Source organism: Otolemur garnettii, unplaced genomic scaffold (genome assembly GCF_000181295.1).
Source record: "Otolemur garnettii isolate 467f Iridium unplaced genomic scaffold, OtoGar3 scaffold00007, whole genome shotgun sequence".
Lineage (NCBI taxonomy): Eukaryota > Metazoa > Chordata > Mammalia > Primates > Galagidae > Otolemur > Otolemur garnettii.
Window position 1 is genome coordinate 21,294,022 of NW_003852402.1, and position 17,205 is coordinate 21,311,226.

Consider the following 17,205-nt stretch of genomic DNA (forward strand, 5'->3'; position numbering starts at 1 on the left):
AAGAAAGCCATTTTGAGTGTCATTCGCTCATTCTTTTATTCATTCATTAATTCATTTAGCACAAATGATTTGATACCTAGGATGTACGTGGTGCTCTACGAGGCACCTGGCCTCCGGTTTGCATTTTTAACAGGTAAGAGGATTTGAAGAGCTAGGTAATCAACATATGCCTTGCTAAGCCAAAAAATTGTTTGTACACTTTGGTGTAATGTATTCGACTACTCAAAACATAATATGATCAGAAGGAACGTTGTGGATGTGACCTTAGGAGAAGCTATAATGAGATTTATCTTTCCTTGTAGGTTACAAAGGTTTTAGAGCTCACCAGGGACAAATAGCACCTTGTTTGCAGCTTCTCATATGATTCATAAACTACTACAAGCTCTTTGATCTTTGTAAAAGATCTAGAACAAATCCGTGGTAAAATATACTCAAGTACAATGTCGTCTACCCGGGGATGTTTATTCAAAGAGGATGAAAGATGATGAACACAAAAAAAGCCAGATAGGAAAATTCTATTTAGAAATTAAACTATTTTCATTTTAATAAAGAATACAGAGATGTATGATGAAGTTAAAAATGTATTTTTAAAAATGTAAGGATTGTTTTGTACTTTAGATTGTGCAGTTATCTTGTTTTGTTGAGCAGGTAAATCCTGTATTCCTACTATGTGCAATATTAACCAGGCATGTCCCCCACGTTCAAGAATAAGTCTTGTGTCAACCAACTATAAAGTAAGGCAGAAAATATTTGTTATAATAGAGCATCTGAAAATAATATTTATGACAGAGTAGAAAGTTATTTATTCCTGTTACAGAGGATTAGAAAAGGTTTCATGAAGGAAATAGCATCTGATCCAAAGCCAACAAATGGGCAGAATGTGGGGACATACTAAAACTCACCAAAGCACATTACAGGTTGTCTTGACAGACCAGCGGGTAATCTCCCCTGGCTGGAGCCTTGGGGAAGGCGGAATAAAGTTAGAGGACTTGCACTCAATCATGAAAACCCCAAAATGTCACCAGAAGAGTTGGGGGTGTATTGGGAAGCCAGCGGAAAACCACAGAAGGGTTTGAAACAGGGACTAGTAATCAAAACTGTGTCTTAGAGAGACTATTCTGACACTCTGTATAAAATAGATTTTAAAAATTATCAGAGGTAGGAAGACCAATAGAGAGGTCATTGTTGCATTAGACAAGGCGGGGTTGAACTGAGAGGCGGAAATCAAAGTAGATGGAGGTTCTGTAAACATCAAAAGGAAAACAGAATCAGGAAACGGATGACACCATGATGAGGGAGGAGAGAACTTGGGGACTGATGTCAACAGTGAAAGAAGAGCACAAAATGTTTCGAGGATTTTAAGGTCTCTGTGCCGGGGAGCTTGACAATGTTTTTAAAAAGAGAAAGAAAATAGAGAAAAATGGGGCTGGGAGGAGTGGAGAAAAGTGATATTTCGTTTATTCAAATAACTATGTATTGGGCACTTACTATGTGCCAGGGGCTGCTCCAGGGGAGTGAAAGAATTATCTTTAATTTTTAAAGTGCTTGATATGGAAGAGGTGCTGTTCTCAATCTAGGCAATTCCAAAAGCAGAGCTGGAACCAGGTAGGAAGTGAAATATCTCCTTCATGCACGACGACTTCTTGAGAAGTAGTGAGAGCTCCATCACAGGCAGTATGCAAGCAGAAGTTGGCACATATTCTCCAAGGAATGTTGTAATAAAGATTTCCTATGCTAGGAGACGGGTTACCATAACCTTCCTGTGAATTCTCCCCTAATCTTAACAGCCTATTCCTTCCGACAATCAAGCCCTGTGGGTTCTATTATTAATCTCTGGTTTCTCCTAATTATTAAATAAATTACTCACTCTGTCTGCCATTCAGTAAAACTCACACATTTGCATCTGTTTTCCCTGAATTATTTTTGGTTAGGGCTCTTCTTCTTTGTTAAAAAGAAAACTCTACCCAGTTCATGTTACCTTGATAGCTAATTTAGAATGGTAAGCCTGATGGATTGGGTTATAAATATCAGAGAGGAAAGGGATGTCTTGTGCCTAATAATATTTTTGTTTGGAAGAAGCCCTGCAAACGAGAAATAAATTATCTTGGCTTCAAATTGCGATGCAGTTTCTGTATTTTGCTGTAATCAAAAAGGAAAATAAATATATTACGGAGAGGTTCATTTTTTACCCTAGCATGGTAAAGAGGATGATTTTTTTTTCCTAAACACTGTAAGGCTTTAGATCAGAAATATGTGTCTGTGCTGCATTTAAAAAAAAAAAAGAAGAAGAAGAAGAAAAGGAAGGAAAGGAAGGAAAGGGGGAAAAAGGGAACCTGTAGTGAGCTCTATTATCAGCTATAGTTCAAGCTTCGTGTTTCCTGGTGTCTTTTGAAACGTAAAATTCCACAACAAATAGCTCTGTAACGTATAACCAGTATGAAGATTCAATTCAGATGGAAGTACTTGGGTTTGCTTTTGAATCTTGCTATTTTCTGCATTTGTTTTGACTGCTCTCATCATTCAAGATTGACGCTTGGATGGGTGTGTAGGAGGAAGCAGCAGCAGCAGCTTACAGCTTGCAGACAAAAAAAATCTGCCTTATCTGATGGCTATTATTGAAAATGCGAGGTGTAGCCTGGGCTGGGTAATGAAGGGGAGCGAGCGAGGGGGAGCCAGGAGCATGGAGTCGCATACTGATGAGTGTAGGAGTACTTGATAAAAAGAATTCTGGCTGCCGGCTGTGCATTGCTCATTGTGGAGTACTCCAACAATCACATAGAACGCAGACCAGCCTAAGCTGACAGCTTGATATGCCGTCTTCTGCTGCCTGGTTTTGGGGGCTGTATGACGTGCTGGTCGGTAGTAAAGATTAATATATAAGAAATGTGGAGCTAGGATCAAGTCATACTCCGCAGCCTGCCTGGCAAACTATGTTTTACTTCTGACTTTGCTCTCTCGCTGAGAACATTAATCTGTCAAGCTGGCGGGCTCCTTTGATAGCAACTTTCCCCGGAGCATGATGTGGCAATGCCACCTCTCAGCCCAGGACTACCGCTATTACCCCGTGGACGGCTACTCCCTGCTTAAACGCTTCCCTCTCCATCCTCTTACAGGACCCAGATGCCCTGTCCAAACAGTGGGACAATGGCTGGAAAGCATTGGGCTACCTCAGTACGAGAACCACCTGATGGCTAATGGATTTGACAATGTACAGTTTATGGTAAGATGCTCTCTGTGTCCACGGAGCTGCTTTTGTCTGTCTTTGCTTCTTATGTGTCTTACGGGGCTCAGAGGCAGCCTCATTTGCACCAGAATCCGTCAGTTTTTGATATGTAACTGCATCGGAACCTTGGATGCCTGTAGGACTAAACTTACCGTGTACATATAGACACTGGGTGAAAAACGCGATCTGGATGCGTCTGTAGACATACGTGTGATAGGACCGAACCGGTGAAGGGACTATTTATAGTCAGGGAAAGAAGATTGACATTTATATTCCTCCTGTCGTCCTTTTGTGTGATATATATTGTTAGAAATGTGTAATCTCAGAACCCCCGGGTAGATTATCTCAGTCTTCGGTTCATGCTGGAGTCCTAAAATAGATTATGTCACTGGAGCCCCAGCATTTAGGGATTAATTAGACAATTGGTTATGTTGACAGTGTGAAGATCATTTTCTTTCCTGCTCCGTGTTCAATAAGCAGTTTACAGCGTGGAGACAACCTTCGGTTCTTAGCCAACTGCTTTGCTGGTCAATTACGGAGAGCATGCACTTGCTTACACCTGCTGAGTGAAGTATTGTTTATGACTTTGGGTAGGAAACAAACACTTGGTTTTGTTACCTGTCAATATTTAGAGAGAGAGTTGACAGAGAGATTGAGTGCATTTGTGTATTCCTGAATTTTCATGCAGTCTAAAGCTGGCATGTGCAAAACTTGCCACCGTGATGCGTATAGGTGAGAAGGGAGGATGGGGAGGTGTACAGACCGACACTCCAGCTTTCTAATCATTTCCATACCTCTCTCAATGCTCTTCAGTTCCCCTTGTTAAGCTACGTCACAGCTCTTCTTACCTTTCCTTGCGTTGAAGGTCCCATGGCACATTCCACTGATCTGTAAATTTAGAGAGACCTACATAACAGAGGCATGTTGAACACAAATGGCTCGGAGAAATAAGTAATAGCTATGCCTAAATCAGCAACTGACACCTGCAGCTTCCTAATACCAGAACTGGTAACAAAACACCGAGGGGTATTCAGGTCTTTTTAGGTCTCTGTGAGATTGTTTTCTCTCCAAGCTTGACTTGGCTGTTGTCGATTTAAAGATGATTCAAATTGTTCAACTTCGCCTCACTCTCCAAAAGTCTGCGTGCCTGTGAGCTTTATACAATAAAAAAAGGCATACATATAACAAGACACAGAGCTGTAAATAATTGGATGCATACAATCTTCATGAGATTTTTGTCTTTTATAGTGAGCTCTGCCGCTACTGATATTTTTGTTGTGTTCCTTGAGTGCTGTCACTGATTAGATAGACAAGCTATTGTGGGTGTTGACCTAGGGGAAAAAAGTGAAAGTTCTTTAATTGCTAGGGAAGTCTTAGGGCACTAAGCAAATTTAGAACTGGCTTAGGTGACTAAAGAGAAGGCACTAAGAATTACAGGAACTATCAAATGGAATGAAAATCTTTCCCTGATTCTTTATGTTTATACATTTCAACGTTGGCAGTCCCTTCTCCCTATCTGTGCTTGAAATGAGGCTTGTTCATTCCCACCTCTGGAGCCCTTATCCAAATTTATTCTGGTCCCATAAGAAGTTAGGTCTTTGGATTCTCTGGCTCATTTGGGCACTCTGACAGACTTTAATTCAGCTTAATTTTCCTCTGAATGTTAAACACTTATAAGCAAATAGAATACCTTTTTGAAAGCCTCAACTCTGAAAGGTTAATCAAACAGGTTTCAAATAAGCATTTGAGAAGAGACTGTAAAAGCACATTAATGAATGAGCTGTGTACGATAAGCCCTACAAAATGTGGAAGGCAAAATGCCTGAACATAGGTGACAAAACCAAGATCTGATCTGATCTCGGTTTTTATCTAGACTATTGTCTCTATTCAATTCTAAGTATTGTCTGTAATTTCTCCTGAAAATAAGAAGACATTATTCATTTCGATGAGCCCAGCAGATCATTTCTTCATGAGACAGAATTATTTAAAAAAAAAAACAAAACAAAACTTTGACCTGCCATTTAGAGGTGTTAATTAGTCATGAAAATGAAGGAAATCATAAAACGGTAACAATTGGTGCTTTTCATGCTGTTCTGTGCTGTTTATTTGCTACTAGGGACATGAGATGAATTTCTACCTTTATAAGAATTATCTATTGGTCTACGTAATCTAATTTGTTTAATGGCGAACTTAGTTAAAGTACCCTAATATGATTGGCTCACTTTAAGAAACAGATTTCATTAAGGTGGTGAAAAATCTGTTAGACCCACTTAGTGGCCACTGAGTATCATATTCTGGCTTTTGTTTTTCTTGAAGCACGTTCTGACCTGCATTTTATTCACCCTGTTGCCTGAGCAACCAGCACCACACTCCTTTTAACTATGATGTAGTGCAGTCTTATTAGCTTTTTAGAACAAGACAGTAGACATCAAAAGGATGTAATTAACGTGGGTTGAAACATCATAGTACATCTGTGCATACATACACTTTGTTTAGGAAACGTTCTCAGGAGTTAATTTTTTATTTAATCAATATTCCATTAACAAATGCGATTTTAAAGGGTCCATGAGAGTAACTTCCAAAGTCAAGTATTTATTGAAAGGATAATTTTTTTTTTTTTTTTTTTGCTGAATCTGCTCTACAAACACACTCTCACACATAAACATAATCGATGGATGATTTATCTCCATGGCTACAATTAACTTTTATAAAGACAACTTATGCCAATTCCTAGACACGGTTGCAAAAGAAAGATGCCCATTTGTTCTTAAATATCTGTCAATGATTGTTTCTCCTTCAGGCTCTTAATACTAATCCTTCGTTTTATAGAGGAATGTTTTTGTCTCCATTATCTTAAGTCAAATTCTCCAACTTTCCCTTTGTGTATTTCATTCTGGTTTGCGGAATAGGCGTGCACGCAGTGTAGCCCTTCCATGTCCTTCAAAATATGAAATAAATAGCAATTGGTAGAATCAAAGGCTAGCTATAAAAGTACATCAGGTCACCTAAGACTTTGGGAAAGTCACATCAGTGTTGAAATCAAAAGCCTCTTTGCAACAGAATTCTTTGTCTGAACTTGCCCAGATCCCACCCCACCTGTTCTTCCCCTCAGAAGTTATAAATCAGCATCTCCCTTAGGCAATCCACCTGCTACTCTCCCGGCTGTGGGAAGGCCACCATGGGCCTCTGAAATCTCCCTCATTTTCCCCGGAGCTTACAATGTATAGATTATATCTAAGTTTTAACATTACTTTTATTTTCATCAACAAGTGTAGGAAGGACGTGATTTCTATACACACTGCATGTGCTTATTTATTTTCTTAGTATTTCTTTTTCCAAGTCAGATGTCTTCTTCCTAAATTTTAAGTCTCAAACTGCCTGTTCTTGTCTTGATGGAACTTGGCTCATCTGTTCTCCTCCTGTTCCCCTGGACAGCTATATCCTCTCCTTCCTCTCGGTCATTTACCCTTAAAAGTTCTTCCTTGTTTACATAGCTTTTTTCAAAAACTTCAGTTCATGACAACCTTTTCTTTTCTCTGAACTCATGTAGTGGTTACACTGGACACGAAAAGAATTACTTTTGACATCTCATTCTTCTCTCTCTCAAATTAGAATTTACATTTTGAGCTGTATATCATCCCCCCAACTAGACCAGAAGCTCCCCAAGTCCAAGTTCTGTGTATGAAATTTCCTTGCCTTTCTCACAACTCCTGGGACAATGCTGTGAACACAGATATCAGCCTGAAAAAGCCCGAAGGTGTCAGATTGCGGTAGGTGGACCCCCACAAACCGAAGCCTTGTTTTGCCAATGGGCACATGGGACGTTAGCACTTGTCCTTCATTCATGCAGCAAACATTCTTTAAACATTTTCTAGGTGCCAAGGACAGTGTTGAGGACTTAGGATATAACAATGAGCAAGACATGATCTTTGCCCTCAAGCAGAGCACAGAATGCTCTCACAGCTGTCCCACCTGTCATGATTTGCATACACATCACACATACTTATCTTCATACTTATGCACACAAGGGCGCGCGTGCACACACACACACACTATATTGCAGGGACTTTCCCCCTCTTCCTTCCATTTAACCGCTATCATTCAGCATATATTCTTACTAGTGGTCATTTTTCTAGCAGCAAATTACAATAGATAATAGAAGTGGTAAAATCCATCACAGCATCCAATAAAGATACCGCTACTAACGACATCAGAACCCTGGCACTGTTGTGTAGATTTATAGTCTGAAGCCTGAATTAACAAGTTTATATGACTTGGGGGAGGACTGACTCATAACCTTACCATGATAACTAGTTGACAGTTATATTCATAAACTCTCATCGGAAGGGGGGTGGGGAAACAAAATGATTACCAATTCATTTTTTTAAGCATTGCCTGTGTTTCTAGCAGGTTGGCTTGGGCTCCTTTGATTGTTATTAAAATCTTTAAAAGGCAGCCAGTGGAGGGTAAGAAATAAAAATAATGCTGATAGCCCTGCAAGACGGCATTTTTGTATCCTTGAGTGGATAGCATTCATAAAGGTCTTGGTGAAGGTCAGAGTGGGGAGTGCCTCATAGACAATGAGGGAGCCACAGAGCTCTTGAAAGTCATCCATTGGAACAAAATATGTGAGCAAAGATAGAGCGTCTAAGTATCTAATTGAAATACTTTTCCCACTTCTTTTTTTTTAAATTTTTTTTATTGTTTGGGATTCATTGAGGGTACAAAGAATTAGGTTACACTGATTGCATTTGTTAGATAATGTCCCTCTTATAATTGTGTCCTGCCCCCAAGAGCTGTGCCATATGCTGTGACTCCCATCCCCCTCCCTCCTGCCCCCTCCCTCCTGCCCCCCCTCCTGCCCCCTCCCTCCTGCCCTCTCCAGACTCTCTCATTTCTTTACCCCACCCCTTGTATTAGCTCATCTCCTGCCTTCATATTAGAATTTTGTGCACTGGATTCTTGCTTCTCCATTCTTGTGATGCTTTACTAAGAATAATGTGTTCCACATTTTCCCATCCCTGTGGTGCATCATACATGCTAATGGACTTACATCTCTTTTCTACTTTTACATAACTTTTCTGTCCTAAGAGCACCATTTGCAATGGCCTGATAAAGGGACCTTTTAAGTATCTTGGTAGCACATTGTGATCCAAGTAAGAAGTTAAACTTGTGAAGTAGAAAAATAAATTGTCCCTGAAGGGTAAGACTAATCACCCTCCTGGTTGTTCCTTGTTCGAATATTGTTTAGGAACATTTTATGAACTTAACTGAGATTTAAGGGTACCTGCCACACTCCCTACGCCTTCCTGTTTCTGAAACAGGCTAGGCTCAGAGTTGAGTGGGTGGCCTTATATTGAAAGTACAGCTATAATTTTCTAAACTCATTTAGGCCAGTAGTTATACAGTTACAAACCATTTTTGCCAAAAAAAAAAATTTTTTTTAAAGAAAAAAACCATAATTTTTTCAACTACTGATATTTAAAAATCTGGCAGTATGTGAATGTCACAGCCAAGAGAATGTTCTTCTTTCTCTGGACAAAAACTTAATTACAAACATAATAGGCAACAGCCTGGCAGTGGTGTGAGAGAGAACTGGAGGAAGACGTCTCATTTCCACCACTGATGTTTCTGTTTCAGTTTACTCATCTGTAAAATCAATCTAATAAGGGATCTAGAAGAGATGTTCTTTCGGGCTGTTGTTTAATATTTGGAGCCCTTTAGAGATGCAGGGCTCAATATTGATGCTGGCAGAGTTACTAATTGTTCTTGTATAGCCCATTAGCCTGGGAAGGATACTGGTTGCTTGCGCAGCAGAAAGGAATGAGGGCACGTTGCAGGGATGACCGTCTTGGAAGCGCAGCTTTCCAAAGAGACATTAGGTGTGACTCTAATCTGGTGACAGGAGCATTGCCTTCCATCCAGAAGTGACTCTGATGACATTTGTGAGCAATGAAAATATGCTGCTACGTTTTCTAATAAAACAGTAACATAACTCCCATCCCTAACGCTCGCACAAATAGGCCTTTAATTTAGTTGTGCAGTATATTTGCCTAATTTGATCTCAACTATGGCTCCAGATGACCAGCTATTTGGGATGAGGAATTTACCTCATGAATCAGGACACTTACTGAAACTGCTGAATTACAGACTAATTTCAAATCTCCAGCTACAATCGTGCTTCTGCTCGCAGAGGACAAATCTCTTCAACGAATGTTGAGCAGCAGTGACCTCTGTTTTCCCTTTCCAGACACCTCAACCCCATAATCCAGCTTGCTTCCCAACTTTTCTGCTAAAATTGTTCTTTTAAGTCATCTGTGATCTGCTTCTTGCCAAATGCCCGTCCCCTGCCCTTTTCTTTCCTCCCTTCATTTCTCGTTGACCTCTTAACAATACCTGATCTTCACCTTCCACTCCTTGTTGTTACTGACTCCCCACGTGGGTTCCATGACATTGCACTTGGCTTCCCAGTCACTCCTGTTCTTTGAACCCTCCCCCCACTCCTCCAGCAGAGCTGCTAAATGTGAGTGGTGCTCTCTCATTCCACCCCCAGGGAGATCACTGGTTCTCACAGATCCCCATCTGTTCTCTCTCCTTCTCTTTTCTACCTGGTTCTTAGCGCTATCCAGCTACTCCCTCAATATTTTCAGATACACGTATGCATGCAAACCTCGTTTAGCCCAGACCTGGCATAGACTAAATGCCCAACAAATGTTAACGATGACTGCAGCCAGAGTGATCTTTCTAAAGCACACATTTGCTTTAGCACTACTCAGCATCAAATCCTTGAAAGGTTATCAATTACCTATGGGAGATTATGAGATATTTCTGAAATCTGTAATGCGGCTTTCATACTAAAGATCCTTTCTGGCTTCCCCCACCTTATCTTCCAGCCGTGTCGCTCACCGCACTTGCTCACGTTGCAGTAGGGAACTGCGTGTTTTCCTTTAATTGCCTGGCTTTTGCACATGCTGCTCTCTCTGCCAAGAATGATCTTCCTTTCCCTCCTAACTCCTTTTTATCCTCTAGTTCTTTGCCTAGTTGTCACTTTTTTTAGCTGGCAGTTCTTTCCTGGCCCTCCAAGGTTGGGTTAAGAACTCTCCTGTAGTACCCTTCCTTAAAACTTCTCTTACTGGGGTAAAATACCTATTTCCTTGTCCGTCCACCCCCACCACCTCTGCTGCACAGAAACACTAGAACAAGGGCTGGAAAACTTTTTCTGTAAAAAGCCAGATGGTAAATATTTTAGGCTTTGCGAGCCACATGGTTCCTCTTGCAACTACATAACTCTGCTGTTGTAGCCTGAAAGCGGCCATAGATGATACATAAATGAATGGGCATGAGTATGTGCCAATAAAACTTTATTTACAAAAACAGGCAGATGTGCTGACCTTGCCCTTGATTTTGAACTCTTGAGAGTTAGAGATGTTTTTTGATCTTCTGTCTCTCCAAGCACAGCCTATGGTTTAACACATAGTGTTAAGTGTTTAGCAAAAGGAGGAAGGAGAAAGAAAGAGGGCAGAAGAAAGGGAATGAGGAAATCATGAAGGGTTCCGTGAAGGGTTCTTGAAGTTCTGCTTGGCTTAAAATGAACCAGGCAATCTCTGAAGATATTCAGAACAAGATCCAATCCTTGGGAGTCTGACGAGAACCAGGGAGGGTGTTTTTGCTTTAACCAAGCAGACGGGAGTATATTTTTGGCAAGGGAACTACACAGGCACAAGAGCTGGAAAAACACAGCTGCAAAGAAAGCCCGTTGTGCCCTCTGTACGGAATTCCTTTCTCTTCCCTCTTCACCTAACTGTGTATCATTGTGTATCACTTCCTTCGGGAATATTCCCTAGTGCCGCCTGGTCCCTGGGCCCCCATGGCACCCTGTCCCGAGTTCTGTGCTAATCCTTACTAGATTGCAACACAGTCTGTTCAGTTGTCTGCTCTCCCCACCTATTAGAAAGTGAGCCCCTTAGAGGCAGAGATTGGGTCTTGTTGATCTTTGTATTCCTGATTGGCATAGTTTCTCAATAAATACTGATTGAATGGAAACTTTCAGTTCCATATAGTATCCATTACTTCATGTCCTCTCACCAAAAATCTCTCAGTAAGTATTAATATCCCCATATTTATAAATGAACAGAATGAGATTCAACAAGGGCAAAAAATTACCAGCTGAGCCTAGATTTCAAAATTAAAATTCTCCAACCTATAAGTTCTTGCTCAGTTCTGTAAAACCAAACAACTTCATCGTTCCTCCCTTCATTTATTCAGAAAATATTTCCCCAGCCACTGTTAAATTGTAGGGGATACCAGTCCTGCCCTCAAAGCACTTCCAGTTTGTCATACTGCTGGTCCTTGGAAGGACCTCCTTATCTTACTTCCTATTACTTTTCCACCTCCTCCCACTACTTCTCAAGAGGACCTCTGCTTTATTTAAACAGCCCAGAACCCTCAATGCTAAATAAATGCATAGCTTTGCTTTTGTTCACAATTGCCCTTCTTCCTAACATAGCCTATGTCTTTCTAATTACCTAATCGAGAAAGATCCCCTCCTCAAGGCTCTGACCCCTCCACCTGCTCCCGGGGAGCCTTTCCCTACTGGTCTGGACCTTGCCCACCTCTCCAGCTTCACTTTTCACCCCTCTTAAGCTCTGGCTAGGGTGGATGACTTATAGTCCTACGACAGTGCCACACCTGCTCCAAATCCATGCCTTCACATACATGGCCTCTTATGCACACTGTTCTGTGCCCAGAACACTCCTTTCTTGCACTCATCTTTGCCTGGGTAATTCCTCTGCATGGTGGGAGTCATTTCAGGCATTCAGGAGAAACCACATCAAATAGTAGCAGTGTTTATGGAAAGTGTGATGTGTCCGCCAGTGTAATCTTTTCTGTGGTATAATGAGTTGTCATTATGAATCCCTACAAATTCCTTATCCAGAAGAAAACTGAGGCTAGAGAGACAGAAACAACACCTGCAGGTCATCGTGGGTACCTCTCTGACTTCATCCCAGGCTAGTTTGTGTACACAATGTACACCATAGACATTGGGAACTATGCATCCATTTGAGTGTGTGATCTAAAGTAGTATGGAGAAACAAGATCCTTCATGACTTTACTTATGAATTATAGAGGCATAATAGAAGGGGAGGGAAATAAAATGAATCATTAATATAGGCTTCTGGATATCAAGTCATTGATTTCTGCCCCTTGACGCCACAGAATTATATTTCATGTTGTTACACTTTCACCTTCTCTCAGACTGAGCAAATATGATTAGGATTCATATCCAGAGCATTATGGAACATCTTGGGCTTAGCAGCCAAAGTCTATTTAGATGGCTGGCAAGAAGAATTAGATTTATCCTTCCCAGATTTCAAAGGAGACCTTGAAATTTGAGGCCTAGAAACTAAAGTATTTCAAGTTTAATTGGTAGGAATTATATTACACACTCTTTTATCAGAAAGGAGTAAGTGATTCTGCACAGATGGAGCTGAAAGTTTAGCATTCATCAGGCCTGTATAACAATATAATCCATCCTATTATCTGCTAACCTAAAATAAGTGAATAGGAATAGTCAGTTTGGGCCAACATCCACTCCAGAAATCCCTCATTCTTTCAAAAGGAAGCAAAGCAGAAGATCATTCAAACTGAGTCAACAAAGAACTGCTGAATGAATAGCAATGATATACTTCTGGGGGAGAAGTCAGGTGAAACATGTTTGTTATATAGTTTTAAAATGGTAATCCATTGACTGCCAACTAAATAATCATGATATAGTGAAAAGAAGGCTATCATTTTAAATCTTAGTACACTTCATACTTTTAAAAACTCTTACACATACATTATCACAATAAATCAGGGAACCAGAAGAAATAGATTCTATTTCTAGTTCTACCATAAATGATGGTAAGTCGTCTCTACAATCTCTCAGAAAGCTCAGATAGAACTTGATTTCTTTTTCCCCAAAACTGTCCCTCAAATCTCTGTCTTCTATAGCTGCTATCCACTTACTCTTCTTCCCTTCTGAGCCAAATTTATCAAAGGAAATGTGTATACTTGCTGGCTTGCCCTTTAGCATACCACAGTCAGGTCTTAATACCACCAGCCTCTGTCATCATCCTGAAATTATTTATCAGTGGTGACCAGTGAACTCCTAACTGCCAAACACAATACACTCTTTCCAGTCCTTATTTACCTGACCTCTCTGTGGCCTTTGATTCTGTTGATCACTCTTTTCCTCCTTTTCCTTCTAACCTTGGCATCTCCTTCCCTGGAACCCTCACCCTACTCTGGCCTTTCTGTTGCCCTTCCTGCTTCTGCCTGTGCCCCAGAGTGTCACCTTTGATGGACCTCTCTTCCCTGTCCACATATTCACCTTTGGTGACTTCAACAGTAACAGAGACCAAGTTTTCTACCTCCTATCTCTTCTATTAACCCCTCAAACTGTATCTGAAAGTAGAATGATCTTTCCCCCCAAATTTTCTTCATGGGAAAGTTGTCACTTTCTACCTCCTATCTCTTCTATTAACCCCTCAAAAGTATCTGAAAGTAGAATGATCTTTCCCCCCAAATTTTCTTCATGGGAAAGTTGTCACTTGGGTAGAATGCTGATGAGAGATGAAGTGGTGTGAGACTGGAGAGGGAGCCACTGGGTTTGGCAACTTAAAGGCCATGGAGGAACTGGACAATAGCACACTCTGTGCAGTAAGAGCCAGAGAAGCCACACTGCATCAGCTGGAAGAAGTAGTAGGGTAGAGGACTATTGAAAGAAGTCTTTCTGATTATAGGAGCTCAGAAATAAGCTAGTAGCTATAGGGCAATTTGGAAGTCAGAGGGAGGATTTTCTTCAGCAGAAGAGTCTGGAGTCATGTTTGACTATTGAAAGGAATGATCAAATATAAAGAGAAGTACTGATATTGTAGGAAAAAAAGAGACTGATAGAATAAAGGTTAGAGCAGGGGTTCTCAACCTGCGGGTCATGACCCACAGGAACTATATTAAAGGGTTGTGGCATTAGGAAAGTTGAGAACCACTGGGAGAGGTTTAGAATCCTGAGCCAAGTGGAAGGACTGGTCTTTAATGAGCATGTTCCTACTATGATAGGGAGGAAGACAGATGATGGCTACCATAATGATTTGTCTATAAGGTACAGAGAATATGGAAATAGATTTCTTCTAACAGTTTCTATTTTCCAGTGAAATGTGATACAAGGATGTGAAAGATTTATGAGTAAAGAAGATATTAAAAAGTTATTTCAGAAAGTGAGGAGAATTTACTTGGAAATGGAGTAGGGTTACAGGACCATGGTGAGGGCTCATTTAAGATTCGTAATCATTAGGTTCGGCATGGAAAGGGCGATCGTGCTACAGAGGAATTGGAAAGACAATTTTATTTCAAGGCACAAAATTGCTTTCATGGTCTGGCTCTTTCACCCCCTTGGTGTGAGGTCATGGGCTTGCCCTTAACCACGTGCAAACTGGAGATAGGACGACCTGGTTCACAGGTACGGTAAGAATTAGATTAGGGCTAGCTCTGCGCTTTCAGGAGGCAATGAATCATGGTAGCGACAAGAGTGCCTGTTCCATTTAGCTGGAAAATCACTTTAGAATTACTGATTAGCCAGTGAAACACAAAAATTGGCACAGGGCTTCATTACTCTCGACCTCATAATAGCTTGGACATAAGGAAAAAGCTTACATGACTCAGCCTAGTAACACTGAAACACCCATAACTCACTACCCCAGTGACCTTATATCAAATTATAGAGCTCAAAGTTATGTCCCCTTGATTCATTCTTACCCCAGACCTTGATTAATCAACCCCATAGACACTCAAAGAACTGAGCTATGCAGGCTCAATGGCCAGACAATAGTACTCGCTGTTGGCAAAGTGCTGTGGAACTTCCATGGAACTAGATTACATTTAGTGCTTTCCTTGAGAAGCATTCTCAAAGACACCCAACTCACTTTAAAACATTCCCTTAATGATAGTTGATAAAATTGTGATAATCTTGACTGCTGAAGAGTCTAGTAGCTTTGTCCTGAAGGATAACTTAAAAACCTGGATTCCTACTAGGAAGTATATTAACAAATATGCCACAGCAATATTCAAATGTAAATCTATATGTTTCAAATCTATACCTTTTATCCTTTCACATGTGTTGACAATCTACAGTGGAAAGTAAATACACCTTTGTGAAGGAGTTCTCAGGAACATCTGTTTGAATGGATTCCTAGGAGATTTATCCATTCATTCCTAAGGGAAGCACTATGGAGTACCTACTGTGTTTATCTACCTGTGCTAATGGTGGTAGGGACAACAAAAAGCTGTAATGCAGAATCTGCTTAAAGATCTAACAGTCTACTCAGGGAACTAGGACTAGCATACTTAACATCTGAAGAGTGGTACACGTTAAAATAGTAATAAAGGTCAACAATGTGTTTTCGCAGCATAAAATGTAACTATGGGAGAAATGAGTGCTAGAAATCTATGTCTGATTATGATTGAGAAGGAAGAAATGTCTGTGACCTAGTGAGAGATCAGGGAAGGCTGCTTGGAGGAAGCAGGCTGGAGTGTAGTTGTGTAAACAGTGAAGAATGGGGTGAATGATAGACCTTTGAGTAGAATCATGAGCAAAGGCAGTCAGATGTCAAAGTGAACATAGTGTTTGAAGAGCAGAAGAGTTTCTGATCTGGCATCAGTTCTAAGGGTCGTGTGATGCCTCTGTGGGTGGAAGTATTGCCTACCTTGTGAAATTGTGGGTCAGACACTACACATGCACCATATGGAAAAACAGCTTAATGACCCATCACTGTGCCCAGACGGGCTCACCCAGATGGCAGCACACACGTGCACATCACACATACAGACAGCGAAGGAAGATGAGCATGGAAACATCTGCCTGAAACTGATTAACCATCTATTTCCAGATAATGCTGAGAAAAATGAAGTGACTTGAGTTATATTAGGGAACTCCAACTAAACCCATCTTCCTGAGGGCTCGCATGCTGTTGCAAAGCCAACGGCGAATCTGTTTTCAGTAGTTTCATATGAGCTCTCCTCCTACACTCCAGAACAATCTATTCACCTGGCAGAGCCTATGCTTCTTCAGAGATATTCACTGTTCTCACTGACTGGTAACTAATGCGATCATTCCCACTTTCACCTTAGAATAATGAATGTGGCCAAAAAACGCCTCTCAACCAACTCATCAATAAAACTCCGTTTGTTTGAAATGTTCCAAGAATTCAAATGAAGAAGCATTTGCTCACCTGTCACTTGCAGGTGCCAGATGTTGTGCTCAGGCTTCTAAGTACAAAGATTGATCATCATCATCATGATGACAACACTCATAATCAACACTTGTATTGTGTTTATATTCCAGGCACTACTGTTCTAAGTGTTTTACATATATTAACTGTTTTAATTACATTTGAGTGATAATGTGCCCAGCCTCCACCCATCTCTGGAAGCTTATGATCCACTGGGAAAACCATGTCTTTCGTTACTGTACCCAATTTAGGACTCTATTTGAGGGACTTGGGCAGAGCTCTGTAGAAGAGGTCAAGTGCACGGTAACTCTTGATAGATTGGGAAATGTGCAGGCTAACAGGGGCTGAGTGATTGGAACGGCCTTGCAGGTGAATGGAACAGCATATAATTAGCAGGGAGGCACACACGAAAGCCTGGCACATGGAGGGATTTCCAGTCATCAGGTCCAGTCGGTGAGCAGGGGTTAAAAATGAAAAGAGGCAACACGTAAAACCAAGACCGTTGACAGGGCCAGAGGCAGTGTTTATTTCACTCCAGGTTGGATCTCTACAGCCCTCTCTGTGTTCCTGAGAATGGGAGATGGGTTTATTTTTGCCTTTCTATGTGTGAATCTCTGCTTTCCTTCCCTTCCTTAGCTTCAGCCCCTTTTACTTTGAAGTGCCTTGGGGAAAGGACACTGCCGTCCCTCCCTCTCCTGTCACCCCGTCACCCCT

At 41.0% G+C, this 17,205-nt stretch overlaps 1 protein-coding gene across 26 annotated transcripts in view; it reads left to right on the forward strand.

Moving 5' to 3' along the window:
* ANKS1B (ankyrin repeat and sterile alpha motif domain containing 1B) overlaps window positions 1-17,205 on the forward strand; it is a 1,028,517-nt gene that overhangs the window by 621,894 nt on the left and 389,418 nt on the right. For 11 of the 26 annotated variants that reach the window (XM_023509220.1, XM_023509219.1, XM_003783320.2 and 8 more), the window contains exon 1: window positions 2,711-3,220. In XM_023509220.1, the coding sequence (XP_023364988.1) occupies window positions 3,017-3,220 (204 nt within the window). In that variant the 5' untranslated portion in view covers window positions 2,711-3,016. The other 15 variants (XM_023509216.1, XM_023509217.1, XM_012801222.2 and 12 more) reach the window with 5 other exon arrangements.